The sequence below is a fragment of the Ornithodoros turicata genome, unplaced genomic scaffold (genome assembly GCF_037126465.1).
Source record: "Ornithodoros turicata isolate Travis unplaced genomic scaffold, ASM3712646v1 Chromosome93, whole genome shotgun sequence".
NCBI classification, from domain to species: domain Eukaryota; kingdom Metazoa; phylum Arthropoda; class Arachnida; order Ixodida; family Argasidae; genus Ornithodoros; species Ornithodoros turicata.
This window is the reverse complement of record NW_026999397.1, coordinates 282750-308202: the sequence shown is the minus strand read 5'-3', so window position 1 is coordinate 308202 and position 25453 is coordinate 282750. Positions and strand designations below refer to the sequence as shown.

The following is a 25453-nucleotide window of genomic DNA, read 5'->3' as shown; positions in this document are numbered from 1 at the left end:
TATGCTATACGTGCAGCCAAAGAGCGCTGGCTATTTTTTTCCTTTTATACATCACTGGCTTTGCACTGGGCTTTGAGTGAGTGAGTTATCTCACCCTGACGGAAGGAATCACATGTTACGTGACCTTCTAACGCCATCCACTCAAATGTTGCCTGCCTGCGTACTGTTGATGAGGCCCAACAAGGCCGAAACAGCTGTCCAGTACTGGCATGGCGACGTTTGAGTTACAAACATATGCTATACGTGCAGCCAAAGAGCGCTGGCGTTTTTTTTTTTCTCTTATACTTCACTGGCTTTGCACTGGGCTTTCAGTGAGTGCGTTATCTCACCCTGACGGGAGGAATCAAGTGTTACGTGACCTTCTTTCGCCATCCACTCAAACGTTGCCTGCCTGCGTACTGTTGATGAGACCCAGGCCGAAACAGCTGTCCAGTACTGGCATGGCGACGTTTGAGTTAAAAACATATGCTATACGTGCAGCCAAAGGGCGCTGGCTATTTTTTTCCTTTTATACTTCACTGGCTTTGCACTGGGCTTTCAGTGAGTGAGTTATCTCACCCTGACGGGAGGAATCACGTGTTACGTGACCTTCTGACGCCATCCACTCAAACGTTGCCTGCCTGCGTACTGTTGATGAGGCCCAACAAGGCCGAAACAGCTGTCCAGTACTGGCATGGTGACGTTTGCTATACGTGCTATGCATATGCTATACGTGCAGCCAAAGAGCGCTGGCTATTTTTTCCTTTTATACTTCACTGGCTTTGCACTGGGCTTCAAGTGAGTGAGTTATCTCACCCTGACGGGAGGAATCACGTGTTACGTGACCTTCTGACGCCATCCACTCAAACGTTGCCTGCCTGCGTACTGTCGATGAGGCCCAACAAGGCCGAAACAGCTGTCCAGTACTGGCATGGCGACGTTTGAGTTACAAACATATGCTATACGTGCAGCCAAAGAGCGCTGGCTATTTTTTTCCTTTTATACTTCACTGGCTTTGCACTGGGCTTTCAGTGAGTGAGTTATCTCACCCTGACGGGAGGAATCACGTGTTACGTGACCTTCTGACGCCATCCACTCAAACGTTGCCTGCCTGCGTACTGTTGATGAGGCCCAACAAGGCCGAAACAGCTGTCCAGTATTGGCATGACGACGTTTGAGTTACAAACATATGCTATACGTGCAGCCAAAGAGCGCTGGCAATTTTTTTCGTTTTATACTTCACTGGCTTTGCACTGGGCTTTCAGTGAGTGCGTTATCTCACCCTGACGGGAGGAATCAAGTGTTACGTGACCTTCTTACGCCATCCACTCAAACGTTGCCTGCCTGCGTACTGTTGATGAGGCCCAGGCCGAAACAGCTGTCCAGTACTGGCATGGCGACGTTTGAGTTACAAACATATGCTATACGTGCAGCCAAAGAGCGCTGGCTATTTTTTTCCTTTTATACTTCACTGGCTTTGCACTGGGCTTCCAGTGAGTGAGTTATCTCACCCTGACGGGAGGAATCACGTGTTGCGTGACCTTCTGACGCCATCCACTCAAACGTTGCCTGCCTGCGTACTGTCGATGAGGCCCAACAAGGCCGAAACAGCTGTCCAGTACTGGCATGACGACGTTTGAGTTACAAACATATGCTATACGTGCAGCCAAAGAGCGCTGGCAATTTTTTTTGTTTTATACTTCACTGGCTTTGCACTGGGCTTTCAGTGAGTGCGTTATCTCACCCTGACGGGAGGAATCAAGTGTTACGTGACCTTCTTATGCCATCCACTCAAACGTTGGCTGCCTGTGTACTGTTGATGAGGCCCAGGTCGAAACAGCTGTCCAGTACTGGCATGGCGACGTTGGAGTTACAAACATATGCTATACGTGCAGCCAAAGAGCGCTGGCTATTTTTTTCTTTTATACTTCACTGGCTTTGCACTGGGCTTTCAGTGAGTGCGTTATCTCACCCTGACGGGAGGAATCAAGTGTTACGTGACCTTCTTACGCCATCCACTCAAACGTTGCCTGCCTGCGTACTGTTGATGAGGCCCAGGCCGAAACAGCTGTCCAGTACTGGCATGGCGACGTTTGAGTTACAAACATATGCTATAACGTGCAGCCAAAGAGCGCTGGCTATTTTTTTCTTTTATACTTCACTGGCTTTGCACTGGGCTTTCAGTGAGTGAGTTATCTCACCCTGACGGGAGGAATCACGTGTTACGTGACCTTCTGACGCCATCCACTCAAACGTTGCCTGCCTGCGTACTGTTGATGAGGCCCAACAAGGCCGAAACAGCTGTCCAGTACTGGCATGGCGACGTTTGAGTTACAAACATATGCTATACGTGCAGCCACAGAGCGCTGGCTATTTTTTCCTCTTATACTTCAATGGCTTTGCGCTGGGCTTTCGTGAGTGCGTTATCTCACCCTGACGGGAGGAATCAAGTGTTACGTGACCTCCTGACCCCATACACTCAAACGTTGCCTGCCTGCGTACTGTTGATGAGGCCCAACAAGGCCGAAACAGCTGTCCAGTACTGGCATGGCGACGTTTGAGTTACAAACATATGCTATACGTGCAGCCAAAGAGCGCTGGCTATTTTTTTCCTTTTATACTTCACTGGCTTTGCACTGGGCTTTCAGTGAGTGCGTTATCTCACCCTGACGGGAGGAATCAAGTGTTACGTGACCTTCTTACGCCATCCACTCAAACGTTGCCTGCCTGCGTACTGTTGATGAGGCCCAGGCCGAAACAGCTGTCCAGTACTGGCATGGCGACGTTTGAGTTACAAACATATGCTATACGTGCAGCCAAAGAGCGCTGGCTATTTTTTCCTTTTATACTTCACTGGCTTTGCACTGGGCTTCCAGTGAGTGAGTTATCTCACCCTGACGGGAGGAATCACGTGTTACGTGACCTTCTGACGCCATCCACTCAAACGTTGCCTGCCTGCGTACTGTCGATGAGGCCCAACAAGGCCGAAACAGCTGTCCAGTACTGGCATGACGACGTTTGAGTTACAAACATATGCTATACGTGCAGCCAAAGAGCGCTGGGAATTTTTTTCGTTTTATACTTCACTGGCTTTGCACTGGGCTTTCAGTGAGTGCGTTATCTCACCCTGACGGGAGGAATCAAGTGTTACGTGACCTTCTTACGCCATCCACTCAAACGTTGCCTGCCTGTGTACTGTTGATGAGGCCCAGGTCGAAACAGCTGTCCAGTACTGGCATGGCGACGTTGGAGTTACAAACATATGCTATACGTGCAGCCAAAGAGCGCTGGCTATTTTTTTCTTTTACACTTCACTGGCTTTGCACTGGGCTTTCAGTGAGTAGTTATCTCACCCTGACGGGAGGAATCAAGTGTTACGTGACCTTCTTACGCCATCCACTCAAACGTTGCCTGCCTGCGTACTGTTGATGAGGCCCAGGCCGAAACAGCTGTCCAGTACTGGCATGGCGACGTTTGAGTTACAAACATATGCTATAACGTGCAGCCAAAGAGCGCTGGCTATTTTTTTCTTTTATACTTCACTGGCTTTGCACTGGGCTTTCAGTGAGTGCGTTATCTCACCCTGACGGGAGGAATCAAGTGTTACGTGACCTTCTTACGCCATCCACTCAAACGTTGCCTGCCTGCATACTGTTGATGAGGCCCAGGCCGAAACAACTGTCCAGTACTGGCATGGCGATCTTTGAGTTACAAACATATGCTATACGTGCAGCCAAAGAGCGCTGGCTATTTTTTCTTTTATACTTCACTGGCTTTGCACTGGGCTTTCAGTGAGTGCGTTATCTCACCCTGACGGGAGGAATCAAGTGTTACGTGACCTTCTTACGCCATCCACTCAAACGTTGCCTGCCTGCGTACTGTTGATGAGGCCCAACAAGGCCGAAACAGCTGTCCAGTACTGGCATGGCGACGTTTGAGTTACAAACATATGCTATACGTGCAGCCAAAGAGCGCTGGCAATTTTTTTCGTTTTATACTTCACTGGCTTTGCACTGGGCTTTCAGTGAGTGCCTTATCGCACCCTGACGGGAGGAATCAAGTGTTACGTGACCTTCTTACGCCATCCACTCAAACGTTGCCTGCCTGTGTACTGTTGATGAGGCCCAGGTCAAAACAGCTGTCCAGTACTGGCATGGCGACGTTGGAGTTACAAACATATGCTATACGTGCAGCCAAAGAGCGCTGTCTATTTTTTTCTTTTATACTTCACTGGCTTTGCACTGGGTTTTCAGTGAGTGCGTTATCTCACCCTGACGGGAGGAATCAAGTGTTACGTGACCTTCTTACGCCATCCACTCAAACGTTGCCTGCCTGCGTACTGTTGATGAGGCCCAACAAGGCCGAAACAGCTGTCCAGTACTGGCATGGCGACGTTTGAGTTACAAACATATGCTATACGTGCAGCCAAAGAGCGCTGGCTATTTTTTCTTTTATACTTCACTGGCTTTGCACTGGGCTTTCAGTGAGTGCGTTATCTCACCGTGACGGGAGGAATCAAGTGTTACGTGACCTTCTTACGCCATCCACTCAACTGTTGCCTGCCTGCGTACTGTTGATGAGGCCCAGGCCGAAACAGCTGTCCAGTACTGGCATGGCGACGTTGGAGTTACAAACATATGCTATACGTGCAGCCAAAGAGCGCTGGCTATTTTTTTCCTTTTATACTCCACTGGCTTTGCACTGGGCTTTCAGTGAGTGAGTTATCTCACCCTGACGGGAGGAATCAAGTGTTACTTGACCTTCTTACGCCATCCACTCAAAACGTTGCCTGCCTGCGTACTGTTGATGAGGCCCAGGCCGAAACAGCTGTCCAGTACTGGCATGGCGACGTTTGAGTTACAAACATATGCTATACGTGCAGCCAATGAGCGCTGGCTATTTTTTCCTTTTATACTTCACTGGCTTTGCACTGGGCTTTCAGTGAGTGAGTTATCTCACCCTTACGGGAGGAATCACGTGTTACGTGACCTTCTGACGCCATCCACTCAAACATTGCCTGCCTGCTTACTGTTGATGAGGCCCAACAAGGCCGAAACAGCTGTCCAGTACTGGCATGGCGACGTTTGAGTTACAAACATATGCTATACGTGCAGCCAAAGAGCGCTGGCTATTTTTTTCCTTTTATACTTCACTGGCTTTGCACTCGGCTTCCAGTGAGTGAGTTATCTCACCCTGACGGGAGGAATCACGTGTTACGTGACCTTCTGACACCATCCACTCAAACGTTGCCTGCCTGCGTACTGTCGATGAGGCCCAACAATGCCGAAACAGCTGTCCAGTACTGGCATGACGCCGTTTGAGTTACAAACATATGCTATACGTGCAGCCAAAGAGCGCTGGCAATTTTTTTTCGTTTTATACTTCACTGGCTTTGCACTGGGCTTTCAGTGAATGCGTTATCTCACCCTGACGGGAGGGATCAAGTGTTACGTCACCTTCTTACGCCATCCACTCAAACGTTGCCTGCCTGTGTACTGTTGATGAGGCCCAGGTCGAAACAGCTGTCCAGTACTGGCATGGCGACGTTTGAGTTACAAACATATGCTATACGTGCAGCCAAAGAGCGCTGGCTATTTTTTTTCCTTTTATACATCACTGGCTTTGCACTGGGCTTTGAGTGAGTGAGTTATCTCACCCTGACGGGAGGAATCACATGTTACGTGACCTTCTGACGCCATCCACTCAAACGTTGCCTGCCTGCGTACTGTTGATGAGGCCCAACAAGGCCGAAACAGCTGTCCAGTATTGGCATGACGACGTTTGAGTTACAAACATATGCTATACGTGCAGCCAAAGAGCGCTGGCTATTTTTTTTCTTTTATACATCACTGGCTTTGCACTGGGCTTTCAGTGAGTGCGTTATCTCACCCTGACGGGAGGAATCAAGTGTTACGTGACCTTCTTTCGCCATCCACTCAAACGTTGCCTGCCTGCGTACTGTTGATGAGACCCAGGCCGAAACAGCTGTCCAGTACTGGCATGGCGACGTTTGAGTTACAAACATATGCTATACGTGCAGCCAAAGAGCGCTGGCTATTTTTTTCCTTTTATACTTCACTGGCTTTGCACTGGGCTTTCAGTGAGTGAGTTATCTCACCCTGACGGGACGAATCACGTGTTACGTGACCTTCTGACGCCATCCACTCAAACGTTGCCTGCCTGCGTACTGTTGATGAGGCCCAACAAGGCCGAAACAGCTGTCCAGTACTGGCATGGCGACGTTTGAGTTACAAACATATGCTATACGTGCAGTCAAAGAGCGCTGGCTATTTTTTCCTTTTATACTTCACTGGCTTTGCACTGGGCTTCCAGTGAGTGAGTTATCTCACCCTGACGGGAGGAATCACGTGTTACGTGACCTTCTGACGCCATCCACTCAAACGTTGCCTGCCTGCGTACTGTCGATGAGGCCCAACAAGGCCGAAACAGCTGTCCAGTACTGGCATGACGACGTTTGAGTTACAAACATATGCTATACGTGCAGCCAAAGAGCGCTGGCAATTTTTTTCGTTTTATACTTCACTGGCTTTGCACTGGGCTTTCAGTGAGTGCGTTATCTCACCCTGACGGGAGGAATCAAGTGTTACGTGACCTTCTTACGCCATCCACTCAAACGTTGCCTGCCTGTGTGTACTGTTGATGAGGCCCAGGTCGAAACAGCTGTCCAGTACTGGCATGGCGACGTTGGAGTTACAAACATATGCTATACGTGCAGCCAAAGAGCGCTGGCTATTTTTTTTCCTTTTATACTTCACTGTATTTGCACTGGGCTTTCAGTGAGTGAGTTATCTCACTCTGACGGGAGGAATCACGTGTTACGTGACCTTCTGACGCCATCCACTCAAACGTTGCCTGCCTGCGTACTGTTGATGAGGCCCAACAAGGCCGAAACAGCTGTCCAGTACTGGCATGGCGGCGTTTGAGTTACAAACATATGCTATACGTGCAGCCAAAGAGCGCTGGCTATTTTTTCCTTTTATACTTCACTGGCTTTGCACTGGGCTTCCAGTGAGTGAGTTATCTCACCCTGACGGGAGGAATCACATGTTACGTGACCTTGTGACGCCATCCACTCAAACGTTGCCTGCCTGCGTACTGTTGATGAGGTCCAACAAGGCCGAAACAGCTGTCCAGTATTGGCATGACGACGTTTGAGTTACAAACATATGCTATACGTGCAGCCAAAGAGCGCTGGCAATTTTTTTCGTTTTATACTTCACTGGCTTTGCACTGGGCTTTCAGTGAGTGCGTTATCTCACCCTGACGGGAGGAATCAAGTGTTACGTGACCTTCTTACGCCATCCACTCAAACGTTGCCTGCCTGCGTACTGTTGATGAGGCCCTGGCCGAAACAGCTGTCCAGTACTGGCATGGCGACGTTTGAGTTACAAACATATGCTATACGTGCATCCAAAGAGCGCTGGCTATTTTTTTCCTTTTATACTTCACTGGCTTTGCACTGGGCTTTCAGTGAGTGAGTTATCTCACCCTGACGGGAGGAATCACATGTTACGTGACCTTGTGACGCCATCCACTCAAACGTTGCCTGCCTGCGTACTGTTGATGAGGCCCAACAAGGCCGAAACAGCTGTCCAGTATTGGCATGACGACGTTTGAGTTACAAACATATGCTATACGTGCAGCCAAAGAGCGCTGGCAATTTTTTTTCGTTTTATACTTCACTGGCTTTGCACTGGGCTTTCAGTGAGTGCGTTATCTCACCCTGACGGGAGGAATCAAGTGTTACGTGACCTTCTTACGCCATCCACTCAAACGTTGCCTGCCTGTGTACTGTTGATGAGGCGCAGGCCGAAACAGCTGTCCAGTACTGGCATGACGACGTTTGAGTTACAAACATATGCTATACGTGCAGCCAAAGAGCGCTGGCTATTTTTTTCCTTTTATACTTTACTGGCTTTGCACTGGGCTTTCAGTGAGTGAGTTATCTCACCCTGACGGGAGGAATCACGTGTTACGTGACCTTCTGACGCCATCCACTCAAACGTTGCCTGCCTGCGTACTGTTGATGAGGCCCAACAAGGCCGAAACAGCTGTCCAGTACTGGCATGGCGACGTTTGAGTTACAAACATATGCTATACGTGCAGCCAAAGAGCGCTGGCTATTTTTTCTTTTATACTTCACTGGCTTTGCACTGGGCTTTCAGTGAGTGCGTTATCTCACCCTGACGGGAGGAATCAAGTGTTACGTGACCTTCTTACGCCATCCACTCAAACGTTGCCTGCCTGCGTACTGTTGATGAGGCCCAGGCCGAAACAGCTGTCCAGTACTGGCATGGCGACGTTTGAGTTACAAACATATGCTATACGTGCAGCCAAAGAGCGCTGGCTATTTTTTCTTTTATACTTCACTGGCTTTGCACTGGGCTTTCAGTGAGTGCGTTATCTCACCCTGACGGGAGGAATCAAGTGTTACGTGACCTTCTTACGCCATCCACTCAAACGTTGCCTTCCTGCGTACTGTTGATGAGGCCCAGGCCGAAACAGCTGTCCAGTACTGGCATAGCGACGTTTGAGTTACAAACATATGCTATAACGTGCAGCCAAAGAGCGCTGGCTATTTTTTTCTTTTATACTTCACTGGCTTTGCACTGGGCTTTCAGTGAGTGAGTTATCTCACCCTGACGGGAGGAATCACGTGTTACGTGACCTTCTGACGCCATCCACTCAAACGTTGCCTGCCTGCGTACTGTTGATGAGGCCCAACAAGGCCGAAACAGCTGTCCAGTACTGGCATGGCGACGTTTGAGTTACAAACATATGCTATACGCGCAGCCACAGAGCGCTGGCTATTTTTTTCCTCTTATACTTCAACGGCTTTGCACTGGGCTTTCGTGAGTGCGTTATCTCACCCTGACGGGAGGAATCAAGTGATACGTGACCTTCTGACGCCATCCACTCAAACGTTGCCTGCCTGCGTACTGTTGATGAGGCCCAACAAGGCCGAAACAGCTGTCCAGTACTGGCATGGCGACGTTTGAGTTACAAACATATGCTATACGTGCAGCCAAAGAGCGCTGGCTATTTTTTTTCCTTTTATACTTCACTGGCTTTGCACTGGGCTTTCAGTGAGTGAGTTATCTCACCCTGACGGGAGGAATCACGTGTTAGCTGACCTTCTGACGCCATCCACTCAAACGTTGCCTGCCTGTGTACTGTTGATGAGGCCCAACAAGGCCGAAACAGCTGTCCAGTACTGGCATGGCGACGTTTGAGTTACAAACATATGCTATACGTGCAGCCAAAGAGCGCTGGCTATTTTTTTCTTTTATACTTCACTGGCTTTGCACTGGGCTTTCAGTGAGTGCGTTATATCACCGTGACGGGAGGAATCAAGTGTTACGTGACCTTCTTACGCCATCCACTCAACCGTTGCCTGCCTGCGTACTGTTGATGAGGCCCAGGCCGAAACAGCTGTCCAGTACTGGCATGGCGACGTTGGAGTTACAAACATATGCTATACGTGCAGCCAAAGAGCGCTGGCTATTTTTTCCCTTTTATACTCCACTGGCTTTGCACTGGGCTTTCAGTGAGTGAGTTATCTCACCCTGACGGGAGGAATCAAGTGTTACTTGACCTTCTTACGCCATCCACTCAAAACGTTGCCTGCCTGCGTACTGTTGATGAGGCCCAGGCCGAAACAGCTGTCCAGTACTGGCATGGCGACGTTTGAGTTACAAACATATGCTATACGTGCAGCCAATGAGCGCTGGCTATTTTTTTCCTTTTATACTTCACTGGCTTTGCACTGGGCTTTCAGTGAGTGAGTTATCTCACCCTGACGGGAGGAATCACGTGTTACGTGACCTTCTGACGCCATCCACTCAAACATTGCCTGCCTGCTTACTGTTGATGAGGCCCAACAAGGCCGAAACAGCTGTCCAGTACTGGCATGGCGACGTTTGAGTTACAAACATATGCTATACGTGCAGCCAAAGAGCGCTGGCTATTTTTTTCCTTTTATACTTCACTGGCTTTGCACTCGGCTTCCAGTGAGTGAGTTATCTCACCCTGACGGGAGGAATCACGTGTTACGTGACCTTCTGACGCCATCCACTCAAACGATGCCTGCCTGCGTACTGTCGATGAGGCCCAACAAGGCCGAAACAGCTGTCCAGTACTGGCATGACGACGTTTGAGTTACAAACATATGCTATACGTGCAGCCAAAGAGCGCTGGCAATTTTTTTCGTTTTATACTTCACTGGCTTTGCACTGGGCTTTCAGTGAGTGCGTTATCTAACCCTGACGGGAGGAATCAAGTGTTACGTGACCTTCTTACGCCATCCACTCAAACGTTGCCTGCCTGTGTACTGTTGATGAGGCCCAGGTCGAAACAGCTGTCCAGTACTGGCATGGCGACGTTGGAGTTACAAACATATGCTATACGTGCAGCCAAAGAGCGCTGGCTATTTTTTTCTTTTACACTTCACTGGCTTTGCACTGGGCTTTCAGTGAGTGCGTTATCTCACCCTGACGGGAGGAATCAAGTGTTACGTGACCTTCTTACGCCATCCACTCAAACGTTGCCTGCCTGCGTACTGTTGATGAGGCCCAGGCCGAAACAGCTGTCCAGTACTGGCATGGCGACGTTTGAGTTACAAACATATGCTATACGTGCATCCAAAGAGCGCTGGCTATTTTTTTCCTTTTATACTTCACAGGCTTTGCACTGGGCTTTCAGTGAGTGAGTTATCTCACCCTGACGGGAGGAATCACATGTTACGTGACCTTGTGACGCCATCCACTCAAACGTTGCCTGCCTGCGTACTGTTGATGAGGCCCAACAAGGCCGAAACAGCTGTCCAGTATTGGCATGACGACGTTTGAGTTACAAACATATGCTATACGTGCAGCCAAAGAGCGCTGGCAATTTTTTTCGTTTTATACTTCACTGGCTTTGCAGTGGGCTTTCAGTGAGTGCGTTATCTCACCCTGACGGCAGGAATGAAGTGTTACGTGACCTTCTTACGCCATCCACTCAAACGTTGCCTGCCTGTGTACTGTTGATGAGGCCCAGGCCGAAACAGCTGTCCAGTACTGGCATGACGACGTTTGAGTTACAAACATATGCTATACGTGCAGCCAAAGAGCGCTGGCTATTTTTTTCCTTTTATACTTTACTGGCTTTGCACTGGGCTTTCAGTGAGTGAGTTATCTCACTCTGACGGGAGGAATCACGTGTTACGTGACCTTCTGACGCCATCCACTCAAACGTTGCCTGCCTGCGTACTGTTGATGAGGCCCAACAAGGCCGAAACAGCTGTCCAGTACTGGCATGGCGACGTTTGAGTTACAAACATATGCTATAACGTGCAGCCAAAGAGCGCTGGCTATTTTTTTCTTTTATACTTCACTGGCTTTGCACTGGGCGTTCAGTGAGTGAGTTATCTCACCCTGACGGGAGGAATCACGTGTTACGTGACCTTCTGACGCCATCCACTCAAACGTTGCCTGCCTGCGTACTGTTGATGAGGCCCAACAAGGCCGAAACAGCTGTCCAGTACTGGCATGGCGACGTTTGAGTTACAAACATATGCTATACGTGCAGCCACAGAGCGCTGGCTATTTTTTTCCTCTTATACTTCAATGGCTTTGCACTGGGCTTTCGTGAGTGCGTTATCTCACCCTGACGGGAGGAATCAAGTGTTACGTGACCTTCTGACGCCATCCACTCAAACGTTGCCTGCCTGCGTACTGTTGATGAGGCCCAACAAGGCCGAAACAGCTGTCCAGTACTGGCATGGCGACGTTTGAGTTACAAACATATGCTATACGTGCAGCCAAACAGCGCTGGCTATTTTTTTCCTTTTATACTTCACTGGCTTTGCACTGGGCTTTCAGTGAGTGAGTTATCTCACCCTGACGGGAGGAATCACGTGTTACGTGACCTTCTGACGCCATCCACTCAAACGTTGCCTGCCTGTGTACTGTTGATGAGGCCCTACAAGGCCGAAACAGCTGTCCAGTACTGGCATGGCGACGTTTGAGTTACAAACATATGCTATACGTGCAGCCAAAGAGCGCTGGCTATTTTTTTCCTTTTATACTTCACTGGCTTTGCACTGGGCTTCCAGTGAGTGAGTTATCTCACCCTGACGGGAGGAATCACGTGTTACGTGACCTTCTGACGCCATCCACTCAAACGTTGCCTGCCTGCGTACTGTTGATGAGGCCCAACAAGGCCGAAACAGCTGTCCAGTACTGGCATGGCGACGTTTGAGTTGCAAACATATGCTATACGTGCAGCCAAAGAGCGCTGGCTATTTTTCTTTTATACTTCACTGGCTTTGCACTGGGCTTTCAGTGAGTGCGTTATCTCACCGTGACGGGAGGAATCAAGTGTTACGTGACCTTCTTACGCCATCCACTCAACCGTTGCCTGCCTGCGTACTGTTGATGAGGCCCAGGCCGAAACAGCTGTCCAGTACTGGCATGGCGACGTTGGAGTTACAAACATATGCTATACGTGCAGCCAAAGAGCGCTGGCTATTTTTTTCCTTTTATACTCCACTGGCTTTGCACTGGGCTTTCAGTGAGTGAGTTATCTCACCCTGACGGGAGGAATCAAGTGTTACTTGACCTTCTTACGCCATCCACTCAAACGTTGCCTGCCTGCGTACTGTTGATGAGGCCCAGGCCGAAACAGCTGTCCAGTACTGGCATGGCGACGTTTGAGTTACAAACATATGCTATACGTGCAGCCAATGAGCGCTGGCTATTTTTTTTCCTTTTATACTTCACTGGCTTTGCACTGGGCTTTCAGTGAGTGAGTTATCTCACCCTGACGGGAGGAATCACGTGTTACGTGACCTTCGGACGCCATCCACTCAAACATTGCCTGCCTGCTTACTGTTGATGAGGCCCAACAAGGCCGAAACAGCTGTCCAGTACTGGCATGGCGACGTTTGAGTTACAAACATATGCTATACGTGCAGCCAAAGAGCGCTGGTTATTTTTTTCCTTTTATACTTCACTGGCTTTGCACTCGGCTTCCAGTGGGTGAGTTATCTCACCCTGACGGGAGGAATCACGTGTTACGTGACCTTCTGACGCCATCCACTCAAACGTTGCCTGCCTGCGTACTGTCGATGAGGCCCAACAATGCCGAAACAGCTGTCCAGTACTGGCATGACGACGTTTGAGTTACAAACATATGCTATACGTGCAGCCAAAGAGCGCTGGCAATTTTTTTCGTTTTATACTTCACTGGCTTTGCACTGGGCTTTCAGTGAATGCGTTATCTCACCCTGACGGGAGGAATCAAGTGTTACGTCACCTTCTTACGCCATCCACTCAAACGTTGCCTGCCTGTGTACTGTTGATGAGGCCCAGGTCGAAACAGCTGTCCAGTACTGGCATGGCGACGTTTGAGTTACAAACATATGCTATACGTGCAGCCAAAGAGCGCTGGCTATTTTTTTTCCTTTTATACATCACTGGCTTTGCACTGGGCTTTGAGTGAGTGAGTTATCTCACCCTGACGGGAGGAATCACATGTTACGTGACCTTCTGACGCCATCCACTCAAACGTTGCCTGCCTGCGTACTGTTGATGAGGCCCAACAAGGCCGAAACAGATGTCCAGTATTGGCATGACGACGTTTGAGTTACACACATATGCTATACGTGCAGCCAAAGAGCGCTGGCTATTTTTTTCCTTTTATACTTCACTGGCTTTGCACTGGGCTTTCAGTGAGTGCGTTTTCTCACCCTGACGGGAGGAATCAAGTGTTACGTGACCTTCTTACGCCATCCACTCAAACGTTGCCTGCCTGCGTACTGTTGATGAGGCCCAACAAGGCCGAAACAGCTGTCCAGTACTGGCATGGCGACGTTTGAGTTACAAACATATGCTATACGTGCAGCCAAAGAGCGCTGGCTATTTTTTCCTTTTATACTTCACTGGCTTTGCACTGGGCTTCTAGTGAGTGAGTTATCTCACCCTGACGGGAGGAATCACGTGTTACGTGACCTTCTGACGCCATCCACTCAAACGTTGCCTGCCTGCGTACTGTTGATGAGGCCCAACAAGGCCGAAACAGCTGTCCAGTACTGGCATGGCGACGTTTGAGTTACAAACATATGCTATACGTGCAGCCAAAGAGCGCTGGCTATTTTTTCCTTTTATACTTCACTGGCTTTGCACTGGGCTTCTAGTGAGTGAGTTATCTCACCCTGACGGGAGGAATCACGTGTTACGTGACCTTCTGACGCCATCCACTCAACCGTTGCCTGCCTGCGTACTGTTGATGAGGCCCAGGCCGAAACAGCTGTCCAGTACTGGCATGGCGACGTTGGAGTTACAAACATATGCTATACGTGCAGCCAAAGAGCGCTGGCTATTTTTTTCCTTTTATACTCCACTGGCTTTGCACTGGGCTTTCAGTGAGTGAGTTATCTCACCCTGACGGGAGGAATCAAGTGTTACTTGACCTTCTTACGCCATCCACTCAAAACGTTGCCTGCCTGCGTACTGTTGATGAGGCCCAGGCCGAAACAGCTGTCCAGTACTGGCATGGCGACGTTTGAGTTACAAACATATGCTATACGTGCAGCCAATGAGCGCTGGCTATTTTTTTCCTTTTATACTTCACTGGCTTTGCACTGGGCTTTCAGTGAGTGAGTTATCTCACCCTGACGGGAGGAATCACGTGTTACGTGACCTTCTGACGCCATCCACTCAAACATTGCCTGCCTGCTTACTGTGTATGAGGCCCAACAAGGCCGAAACAGCTGTCCAGTACTGGCATGGCGACGTTTGAGTTACAAACATGTGCTATACGTGCAGCCAAAGAGCGCTGGCTATTTTTTTCCTTTTATACTTCACTGGCTTTGCACTCGGCTTCCAGTGAGTGAGTTATCTCACCCTGACGGGAGGAATCACGTGTTACGTGACCTTCTGACGCCATCCACTCAAACGTTGCCTGCCTGCGTACTGTCGATGAGGCCCAACAATGCCGAAACAGCTGTCCAGTACTGGCATGACGACGTTTGAGTTACAAACATATGCTATACGTGCAGCCAAAGAGCGCTGGCAATTTTTTTCGTTTTATACTTCACTGGCTTTGCACTGGGCTTTCAGTGAATGCGTTATCTCACCCTGACGGGAGGAATCAAGTGTTACGTCACCTTCTTACGCCATCCACTCAAACGTTGCCTGCCTGTGTACTGTTGATGAGGCCCAGGTCGAAACAGCTGTCCAGTACTGGCATGGCGACGTTTGAGTTACAAACATATGCTATACGTGCAGCCAAAGAGCGCTGGCTATTTTTTTTCCTTTTATACATCACTGGCTTTGCACTGGGCTTTGAGTGAGTGAGTTATCTCACCCTGACGGGAGGAATCACATGTTACGTGACCTTCTGACGCCATCCACTCAAACGTTGCCTGCCTGCGTACTGTTGATGAGGCCCAACAAGGCCGAAACAGATGTCCAGTATTGGCATGACGACGTTTGAGTTACAAACATATGCTATACGTGCAGCCAAAGAGTGCTGGCGTTTTTTTTCTTTTATACTTCACTGGCTTTGCACTGGGCTTTCAGTGAGTGCGTTATCTCACCCTGACGGGAGGAATCAAGTGTTACATGACCTTCTTTCGCCATCCACTCAAACGTTGCCTGCCTGCGTACTGTTGATGAGACCCAGGCCGAAACAGCTGTCCAGTACTGGCATGGCGACGTTTGAGTTACAAACATATGCTATATGTGCAGCCAAAGAGCGCTGGCTATTTTTTCCTTTTATACTTCACTGGCTTTGCACTGGGCTTCCAGTGAGTGCGTTATCTCACCCTGACGGGAGGAATCACGTGTTACGTGACCTTCTGACGCCATCCACTCAAACGTTGCCTGCCTGCGTACTGTCGATGAGGCCCAACAAGGCCGAAACAGCTGTCCAGTACTGGCATGGCGACGTTTGAGTTACAAACATATGCTATACGTGCAGCCAAAGAGCGCTGGCAATTTTTTTCGTTTTATACTTCACTGGCTTTGCACTGGGCTTTCAGTGAATGCGTTATCTCACCCTGAGGGGAGGGATCAAGTGTTACGTCACCTTCTTACGCCATCCACTCAAACGTTGCCTGCCTGTGTACTGTTGATGAGGCCCAGGTCGAAACAGCTGTCCAGTACTGGCATGGCGACGTTTGAGTTACAAACATATGCTATACGTGCAGCCAAAGAGCGCTGGCTATTTTTTTTCCTTTTATACATCACTGGCTTTGCACTGGGCTTTGAGTGAGTGAGTTATCTCACCCTGACGGGAGGAATCACATGTTACGTGACCTTCTGACGCCATCCACTCAAACGTTGCCTGCCTGCGTACTGTTGATGAGGCCCAACAAGGCCGAAACAGATGTCCAGTATTGGCATGACGACGTTTGAGTTACAAACATATGCTATACGTGCAGCCAAAGAGCGCTGGCTATTTTTTTCCTTTTATACTTCACTGGCTTTGCACTGGGCTTTCAGTGAGTGCGTTTTCTCACCCTGACGGGAGGAATCAAGTGTTACGTGACCTTCTTACGCCATCCACTCAAACGTTGCCTGCCTGCGTACTGTTGATGAGGCCCAACAAGGCCGAAACAGCTGTCCAGTACTGGCATGGCGACGTTTGAGTTACAAACATATGCTATACGTGCAGCCAAACAGCGCTGGCTATTTTTTTCCTTTTATACTTCACTGGCTTTGCACTGGGCTTTCAGTGAGTGAGTTATCTCACCCTGACGGGAGGAATCACGTGTTACGTGACCTTCTGACGCCATCCACTCAAACGTTGCCTGCCTGCGTACTGTTGATGAGGCCCAACAAGGCCGAAACAGCTGTCCAGTACTGGCATGGCGACGTTTGAGTTACAAACATATGCTATACGTGCAGCCAAAGAGCGCTGGCTATTTTTCTTTTATACTTCACTGGCTTTGCACTGGGCTTTCAGTGAGTGCGTTATCTCACCGTGACGGGAGGAATCAAGTGTTACGTGACCTTCTTACGCCATCCACTCAACCGTTGCCTGCCTGCGTACTGTTGATGAGGCCCAGGCCGAAACAGCTGTCCAGTACTGGCATGGCGACGTTGGAGTTACAAACATATGCTATACGTGCAGCCAAAGAGCGCTGGCTATTTTTTTCCTTTTATACTCCACTGGCTTTGCACTGGGCTTTCAGTGAGTGAGTTATCTCACCCTGACGGGAGGAATCACGTGTTACGTGACCTTCTGACGCCATCCACTCAAACGTTGCCTGCCTGCGTACTGTTGATGAGGCCCAACAAGGCCGAAACAGCTGTCCAGTACTGGCATGGCGACGTTTGAGTTACAAGCATATGCTATACGTGCAGCCAAAGAGCGCTGGCTATTTTTCTGTTATACTTCACTGGCTTTGCACTGGGCTTTCAGTGAGTGCGTTATCTCACCGTGACGGGAGGAATCAAGTGTTACGTGACCTTCTTACGCCATCCACTCAACCGTTGCCTGCCTGCGTACTGTTGATGAGGCCCAGGCCGAAACAGCTGTCCAGTACTGGCATGGCGACGTTGGAGTTACAAACATATGCTATACGTGCAGCCAAAGAGCGCTGGCTATTTTTTTCCTTTTATACTCCACTGGCTTTGCACTGGGCTTTCAGTGAGTGAGTTATCTCACCCTGACGGGAGGAATCAAGTGTTACTTGACCTTCTTACGCCATCCACTCAAAACGTTGCCTGCCTGCGTACTGTTGATGAGGCCCAGGCCGAAACAGCTGTCCAGTACTGGCATGGCGACGTTTGAGTTACAAACATATGCTATACGTGCAGCCAATGAGCGCTGGCTATTTTTTTCCTTTTATACTTCACTGGCTTTGCACTGGGCTTTCAGTGAGTGAGTTATCTCACCCTGACGGGAGGAATCACGTGTTACGTGACCTTCTGACGCCATCCACTCAAACATTGCCTGCCTGCTTACTGTTGATGAGGCCCAACAAGGCCGAAACAGCTGTCCAGTACTGGCATGGCGACGTTTGAGTTACAAACATATGCTATACGTGCAGCCAAAGAGCGCTGGCTATTTTTTTCCTTTTATACTTCACTGGCTTTGCACTGGGCTTTGAGTGAGTGAGTTATCTCACCCTGACGGGAGGAATCACATGTTACGTGACCTTCTGACGCCATCCATTCAAACGTTGCCTGCCTGCGTACTATCGATGAGGCCCAACAATGCCGAAACAGCTGTCCAGTACTGGCATGACGACGTTTGAGTTACAAACTGTCAGCAGAGTAATAGTGTGATAACGACGACGACGATGCCGGCAGTATTTAAGCCGTGGATGACGACAATAAAGTTGCCCTTTTGGATTCAAGTCGCTGGCCGTGTATGACACGTTTCACATGGTGGCAGCGCCTTTCGAACATACACATCATGGAGAACGCATCAGGTTCATCGCGGGTTCAAGAACCGAGCTCCACTCCTACGTCCACCGCGCCGGTGGCTCCTGTCATGACGAGTCTACTTCCACCGCCCAAGCCGTTGGATATTTCCGGTGACATGTGGCAAGCATGGAAGACTTGGAGAGCAGAGTATGATCTCTTCGCCGTTGCAACCCACCTCACCCAACAACCTAGCAAGGTACAGGCAGCAACATTTTTGGTATGCATCGGTGACGTAGGGCGGCGGATCTTTGATACGTTCGTATTCGAAAATGAGGCCGACAAGCAGAACGTTGAGGTCGTTCGAACGAAGTTTGAGGCCTACATGAAGCCAACAGTCAACCTGACCTACCATGAATTTGTCTTTGGAAAACGGGACCAGAAGGAAGGCGAGAGGTTCGACGACTGGCTCACAGAACTCAGGACGCTGGCTCGGAACTGTGAGTTCGGCGACTTCGAACAAAGGATGCTGAAAAGCCGTATAATACTGGGAGTCAAAGACCAACAACTACAAAGAAAACTCATAAGCGATAATCCAAGCTTCACGAAGGTCCTCGAGTGCTGTCGAACCCAGGAGATGTCAAAAGAGCGCTTTATGGAAATACGCAAAGAGAAGGTGCCTGACGGGGCAGAAGTAAACGGTTTAGCAACTTGCACATCCTGCGGGAATTGTGGCTACAAGGAGCATCGCTCAGGGAACTGCCCAGCACTCGGAAAACAATGCAGCAAGTGCGGACTTCGAAACCACTTCGCCAAGGTCTGCCGCGGACCGCCACGGAGGACCCGGAAGCCACAGAAGAGGAATCCCAGGAAAGGGAAGAAGCTGAACGAGGTTCGCGTAGAGACATCTCAGAGTGAGAGCGACGAAGACTACCTGCTCTGTCACGTGTCGGTTGGCAGTGTCCAAGCAGATGACCGTTGGACGACGGAGATAAGCATCGAGCAGGACAAGTTACGCTGCAAGATGGACACAGGAGCAAATTGCTCAGTGATCCCTTTGAGGCTGGTGAAGATGATCACGACGAAGCACGTCATGAAGAGCCGTGCAGCACTGAAGACTTTCTTCGGGTTCAGTAAGCGAGCTGTTGGAAAGGTTGTCCTTGAAGTGTCGACACCGCGCAAAAGGGTTCTCGAAGATTTCTTCGTTGTGGATGAAGACGTACAGACAACGCTTAGTGGAAGACTTTGCGAAAGGCTTGGTCTTCTCAACCGAGTCGGATCCCTCGGCGCACAGACACAGAATAACGCTGCTCAGTTTGACCCGGCCAAAATGTTTGAAGATGTCTTTATTGGTCTGGGGAAACTCAGGGGAGTCAGGTATCGGATGAAGTTGCGACCCGGATCACAAGGCATAGTACGGCCGGCACGAAAGGTTCCGCTAGCACTCAGGGATAAAGTGAAAGCTGAACTCCAAAGGATGGAGGCTGATGGAGTCATTGAGAGGGTCAACGAGCCCACCGACTGGTCCAGCTACATGGTGGTCGTCTCCAAACCAGGAAAGCTGAGGATCTGCATGGATCCGGTCGACCTTAACAAAGCCCTACGGCGGGAGCACTATCCCATGAAAACTCTGGAGGAGGTGGCATCCAAGCTGGCGGGAGCAAAAATTTTCTCCACGCTGGACGCATCGTCGGGATTCTGGCAGATTCCTCTCGATGAGGACAGCTCGAGAATATGCACCATGAGCACACCATATGGGCGGTACCGTTTCACACGAATGCCTTTCGGGATTTGTACCGCGCCTGAAGTCTTCCAGAAGGCCATGAATGATGTACTGGAAGGCCTCCCTCATGTTCAAGTCGTGATGGATGATATCCTGGTGTGGGGTACCGACAAGGAAGACCACGACCAAAACTTGCAACGTCTGCTCCAAAGATGCAGAGAAGTCAACCTGAAGTTAAATCTGAAGAAATGTCAGTTTTCAAGAACTGAAGTTAAATACCTCGGACACATACTCACGACGGAAGGGTTGAAAGTCGACCCAAACCGGGTTGAAGACATCAGCGCCATCGCACCGCCAAAGAACGTACATGAGCTCCGAACGTTTTTAGGAATGATTACCTACGTTTCAAGCTTCATTCCGAGACTTTCTCACCACACATCAGAGCTCCGAGAGCTCCTTAAAAAAGGCAATGCATGGGTATGGACTGAAGTGCACCAAACTGCCTTCGAGCATTTAAAGGAAGCTCTCACCAAGACGCCAGTTCTGGCTTACTACCAGCCTGGAAAGCAAATCACTCTATCTGTAGACGCCAGCCAGTACGGCATGGGGGCCGTTGTGATGCAAGAAGGAAAACCCCTAGCCTATTCATCAAGATCCTTCACAGGGGCACAAGAAAAATATGCACAAATCGAAAAAGAAATGCTTGCGATTGTACATGGCTGCAAGAAATTTCACCACTACATATTCGGACAACACACAGTCGTGGTAGAAACTGATCATAAGCCGCTGCAGGCCATCTTCGCAAAATCTCTGCATGAGTGTCCTCAACGCCTACAGCGCATGAGACTTTGTTTGCAAGCCTACTCATTGGACGTAAGGTACAGACCTGGCAAAGAACAGCTTCTGCCAGACGGCCTGTCAAGATTTCCAACAACAGAAGTCATGGACGAAACGGACGATATGCTTCAAGTAAACACCCTACAGGAACTTCCCATTGCAGAAAGGAGACTGCAACTCATAAGGGAAGCTACAAAAACAGATGAACAGCTGCAGCTTCTTTCCAAGTACGCAGACTCTGGTTGGCCTGTACATCGAGGGCAGGTTCCCAGCCTGGCAGTGGAATTTTGGCCTCACAGAGAAGATATCCACATGGAAGATGGCATTGTTCTGCGCTCGGACAGGGTCGTCATTCCGTTTTCGATGAGGAAGTCTGTTCTCAAGCACCTGCACGCCGCGCACGTCGGTAAGGAAAAGATGAAAAGAAGAGCAAGATGCACCGTGTTTTGGCCAAAGTTGAACGATGCCATCGACAAGGTCTGCGACAACTGCGCCGAGTGTCAAGCAAACAAGCCGAGGAACAAGAAAATGCCAATGTTGTCTCATGAGATCCCGAGGTTGCCATGGGAGCGTGTTGGGCTGGACCTGTTCGCACACGGCCACAAGATGTACATAGTCATGGTTGATTTTTATTCATTCTACTTCGAGGTTCAGGAACTACAAACTGCAAACGCCCGCCAAATCAACAACTTCTGCATGAAAGTATTCGCCACCCATGGGCTGCCGGTAACTTTGGTGAGCGACAATGGTCCTCCGTTCAGCAGCTATGAGTTCAAGCAGTTCTTGGAACACCTCCAGATTCGTCATATTACAGCTAGCCCCTACCATCCGAGAAGTAACGGCATGGCGGAGCGTGCCGTGCAAGAGGCCAAGAAGCTTCTTCGTAGGACATCGACGGCTGAGGAGTTTTATTACGCACTCTTGGAGTGGCGTAACAGTCCACGCGACAGTGTCTTGAAGTCTCCGGCACAACGGCTGATGAGTCGCCAAACCCGAACCTTGGTACCCTGCGCTACGGAGCACTACAAGCCTGTTGTGGTTCCACCGGACACCGTGAGAGAAAGACTCAGCGAGATACGTCAACAGCAAAAGAAATTCTACGACCGAGGAACACGGCCGCTCCCTGAAGTGGAAAAGGGGTCAAGAGTGACCATCTACGACACGAATAAGAAAACGTGGTCTCCAGCCATCGTCGTAGGACATGCAACCAGCCCAAGATCATATGACGTTTCCACCCAAGATGGAGTTACCAGGACGAGGACCAGGGAGCATCTCAGAATGCAAGCACCCATGGATCATGTGGAGGCGGAAGACTCATCGGCTGGAGAAGTGCCAGCACCCCCACGCAGAAGCACAAGGGCGAAGAAACAACCGAAACGCTACCCGGACTGATTTCTATTAGTGTCATTTTATACGTTTATTCTCACTTGGTTTCTTGTTTGAAGAAAGGGGGATGTCAGCAGAGTAATAGTGTGATAACGACGACGACGATGCCGGCAGTATTTAAGCCGTGGATGACGACAATAAAGTTGCCCTTTTGGATTCAAGTCGCTGGCCGTGTATGACACGTTTCACACAAAGAAGACGTGAAGATACTTGGGAAAGGTCACGTTGAATTCCAGCTCGCAGAGAAGGACGGCGGGACGACACTCATTTTGAAGGAGGTCCTGTACGTACCAGAATTCGATGGAAACTTTCCTATCTGTCGGAATAATTGAAGAGCTAGGGCTCCGAGTCGTTTTTGGAGGTGGGAGAGCAGAAGTGCGAGACAAGAACGGACCTTTAATTTTGTCAGCTACTCGAGTTGGGCGGTTGTACACGGTCGAAGAGTTGCGTCCATCATTGAAACTATCGAAGACCTTGGACGCATCCTTGCTCCACAGACGTCTAGGACACCTTCACACGGGAGCTGTGCATCGTTTCCTTGGAGGAAACGAGTCAAAGGAAGAAGGAAACTGTGCCATCTGTTTTCTAGGGAAGTTGAAACGAAAATGTTTTCCGTATAGCCAGAGTTCGTCGCGGGCCACTTCACCATTGGAACTGGTGCACTCAGACGTCGGAAGTGACACCCAACAGTCAAAGGTGGGATCAAATTATTTCGTGACTTTCACTGACGACTACGCACGCTATGTTGTAGTCTATCCATTGAAGACGAAGGGTGAAGTGCTGGAAAAATTTCGTCAGTACAAGCAAATGGCAGAAACAACAACAACTTTATTTCAGGAGGATGGGTGGGGATTTTCACCGCCGGGGGGATACTCTACCCCACTGCGGGAGCTGAAGCGGGGAATGAAGTAATGGGGCCCGTTACAAGGTGAACAAAGCCTTGAGGGCAGAGCGTTGGTGAGCGTGGGGGGGTAGTATGTCAGCGGTCCCTTCGCGGGTAGCCAGAGGAGTCACAAGGCTTCGAAGTATGGACCGCTGATGAAATGGCAGAAAACTGGCGTGGCCGAGAGGATGAATCAGACTCTGTTAGATATGACAAGGTGTCTCCTGCTAGAGTCTCGTATCCCCAAGGCCGACGTACTTGTAACTGCCGGTTACCTACGAAATAAGTGTTCCTCAAGCTCGGTGGGCGGGCAGGTGCCAGTGGCGCTGTGGTTTGGGATATAAGTCCGTATCGGCCACAAAAGGGTATATGGATGCAGAGCCTCGGCCATAAAGAAACATCGTCGACGGTCGAAACTGCCCCCAAGGCAGTAGAATGTACATTGGTCGGGTACCCCGAAGGCGTAACACGATACAAGTTGTGGGACAGAGAAACCGACAGTTTCTTTGTCAGCCGCGACGTTTCCTTTGACGAAGGTAGCTTTCCGTGCAAGAGCATAAACGACACACTGACCCCACCTTGTGAACCCGGATTCAGCGATGGTTCTATGATTTTCGACTTGGGTTCTGAAAGCTTTGACGGCGAAAACCCAACGAAAGCGCCAGTGGACCCCTTGGATACTCCGCCAGCGAATGCAAATGTGCGTTCCCCATCTGTTGACGTCGCCACTGCTCCAAGTTCTGAATCGACGACTATGATGCCGCTGCCCAGGCGTCCCGAGCGGTTAGCTGCCAAGCCGAAGCCAGGTTATTCGTGCTTCGCAGTAAAAAGAAGTGATTTCGTGCCTGATCCAAGAACTGTGGAAGAAGCACTGTCAGCGTCTGACGGAACCGAGTGGAGAAAAGCCATACAAGAGGAACTAACGAATTTGAAGAACAACAAAACATGGGAGGTAGTTCCTCGGCCAAGCGATCGACATGTCATCAAAAGCAAATGGGTCTTCCGGAAGAAGTACGACAAAAACAGTGATCTAGAGAGGTATAAAGCTAGGTTGGTTGCTTGTAGCTACTCATAGGTTGAAGGAATTGACTTCAGGGAGACATTTTGGCCGGCGATTAAATTGAAGTGGGTTTGTATACTTTTGGCTTTGGCTGTGTCTAGAGGTCCGTCGGACGGACCCGATTCTTTATGCAGCGGGGTCCGTCGGATGGTCCATGGTATGAGGAACTAGACCCTGTTTCCTAACCTAACCAACATATCCTAGAGTTGTACAAAGCTAGCTTGCACTAACCTGACTAGAATAAACTAACCTAACTTAAAACAACTTGATCTAACACGAGATAACGTTGAAAGCGGAGTGCCCCGACGGATTCCGCTGTATAAACAATCGGGTCCGTCGGACCGACGGTCCCCATTGTTTACGCAGGGGGGTCCATCGGATCGTCCGCAGTATGAGGAACTACAGCTTTTACCGGCGTTATTAATGCTCTTGTCGTACATTCTAATCCTTATGCCATGGCATTTAATCCTTTTGCCATCGAAATTAATCCTCCTTTCATTATTTTTAATCCTCATTTCACATAATTTAATCCGTATTTCATGCAATTTAATCCAAGTGACTATGTGTAAGCTACATGACTTTTTTTGTGTCTCTTTTGGGACAATTCCTATGTGTACGCATATTGCACATGGTTTTCACTATATTGTGGGTTTCTGCACCATAATGGCATACTGCGGGACTGTCAATCTGGATTACGGTGTTGTGGGACTATAACCATGTCTACGAGTATTACCCATCGTTTTCATTAAAAACGTGAATTTGTGCATTGTAATGGGATACTCTGGGACTGTATATGGATTACGATATTGTGGGACTATTTCCATGTGTACGGATATTACGCATGCTTTTCATTAGATATTCGGGTTTCTGCACTGTAATGGGAAAATGTGAGACTGTCGATCGTCATTACAATATCCTGGGACTATAAGCAAGTCTACGGTTATTCCCAGTGCTTTCCATTAGAAACGCGTTTTTGCACTGTAATGGGATACTGTTTGACCGTCAATCTTAATTACGATATTGTGGGACAATTTCCATGTCTATGGGTATTACCCATGCTTTTCATTCAAATGCAGGTTCCTGGAGTATAACGGGACAGTGTGGGAATGTCTTTCTGGTTTAGGATATTGTGGAACTATTCGCATATGTGTGGTTATTACCCACGCTTTTCGGTAAATATGTGGGTTTCTGCACTGTCGTGGGATACT

At 49.4% G+C, this 25453-nt stretch overlaps 1 protein-coding gene across 1 annotated transcript; it reads left to right on the top strand.

Moving 5' to 3' along the window:
- The first annotated feature begins 18408 nt into the window (after nucleotides 1–18408).
- LOC135374659 (uncharacterized protein K02A2.6-like) lies at nucleotides 18409–22308 on the top strand. The gene has a single exon (XM_064607602.1). The coding sequence runs from the start codon at nucleotides 18409–18411 to the stop codon at nucleotides 22306–22308; it is 3900 nt and encodes a 1299-aa protein (XP_064463672.1).
- Nucleotides 22309–25453: the final 3145 nt, after the last annotated feature.

What these genes read in the sequence shown, in the direction of transcription:
- LOC135374659 (XM_064607602.1), top strand. Translation starts at nt 18,409, where the DNA reads ATGGAGAACGCATCAGGTTCATCGCGGGTTCAAGAACCGAGCTCCACT.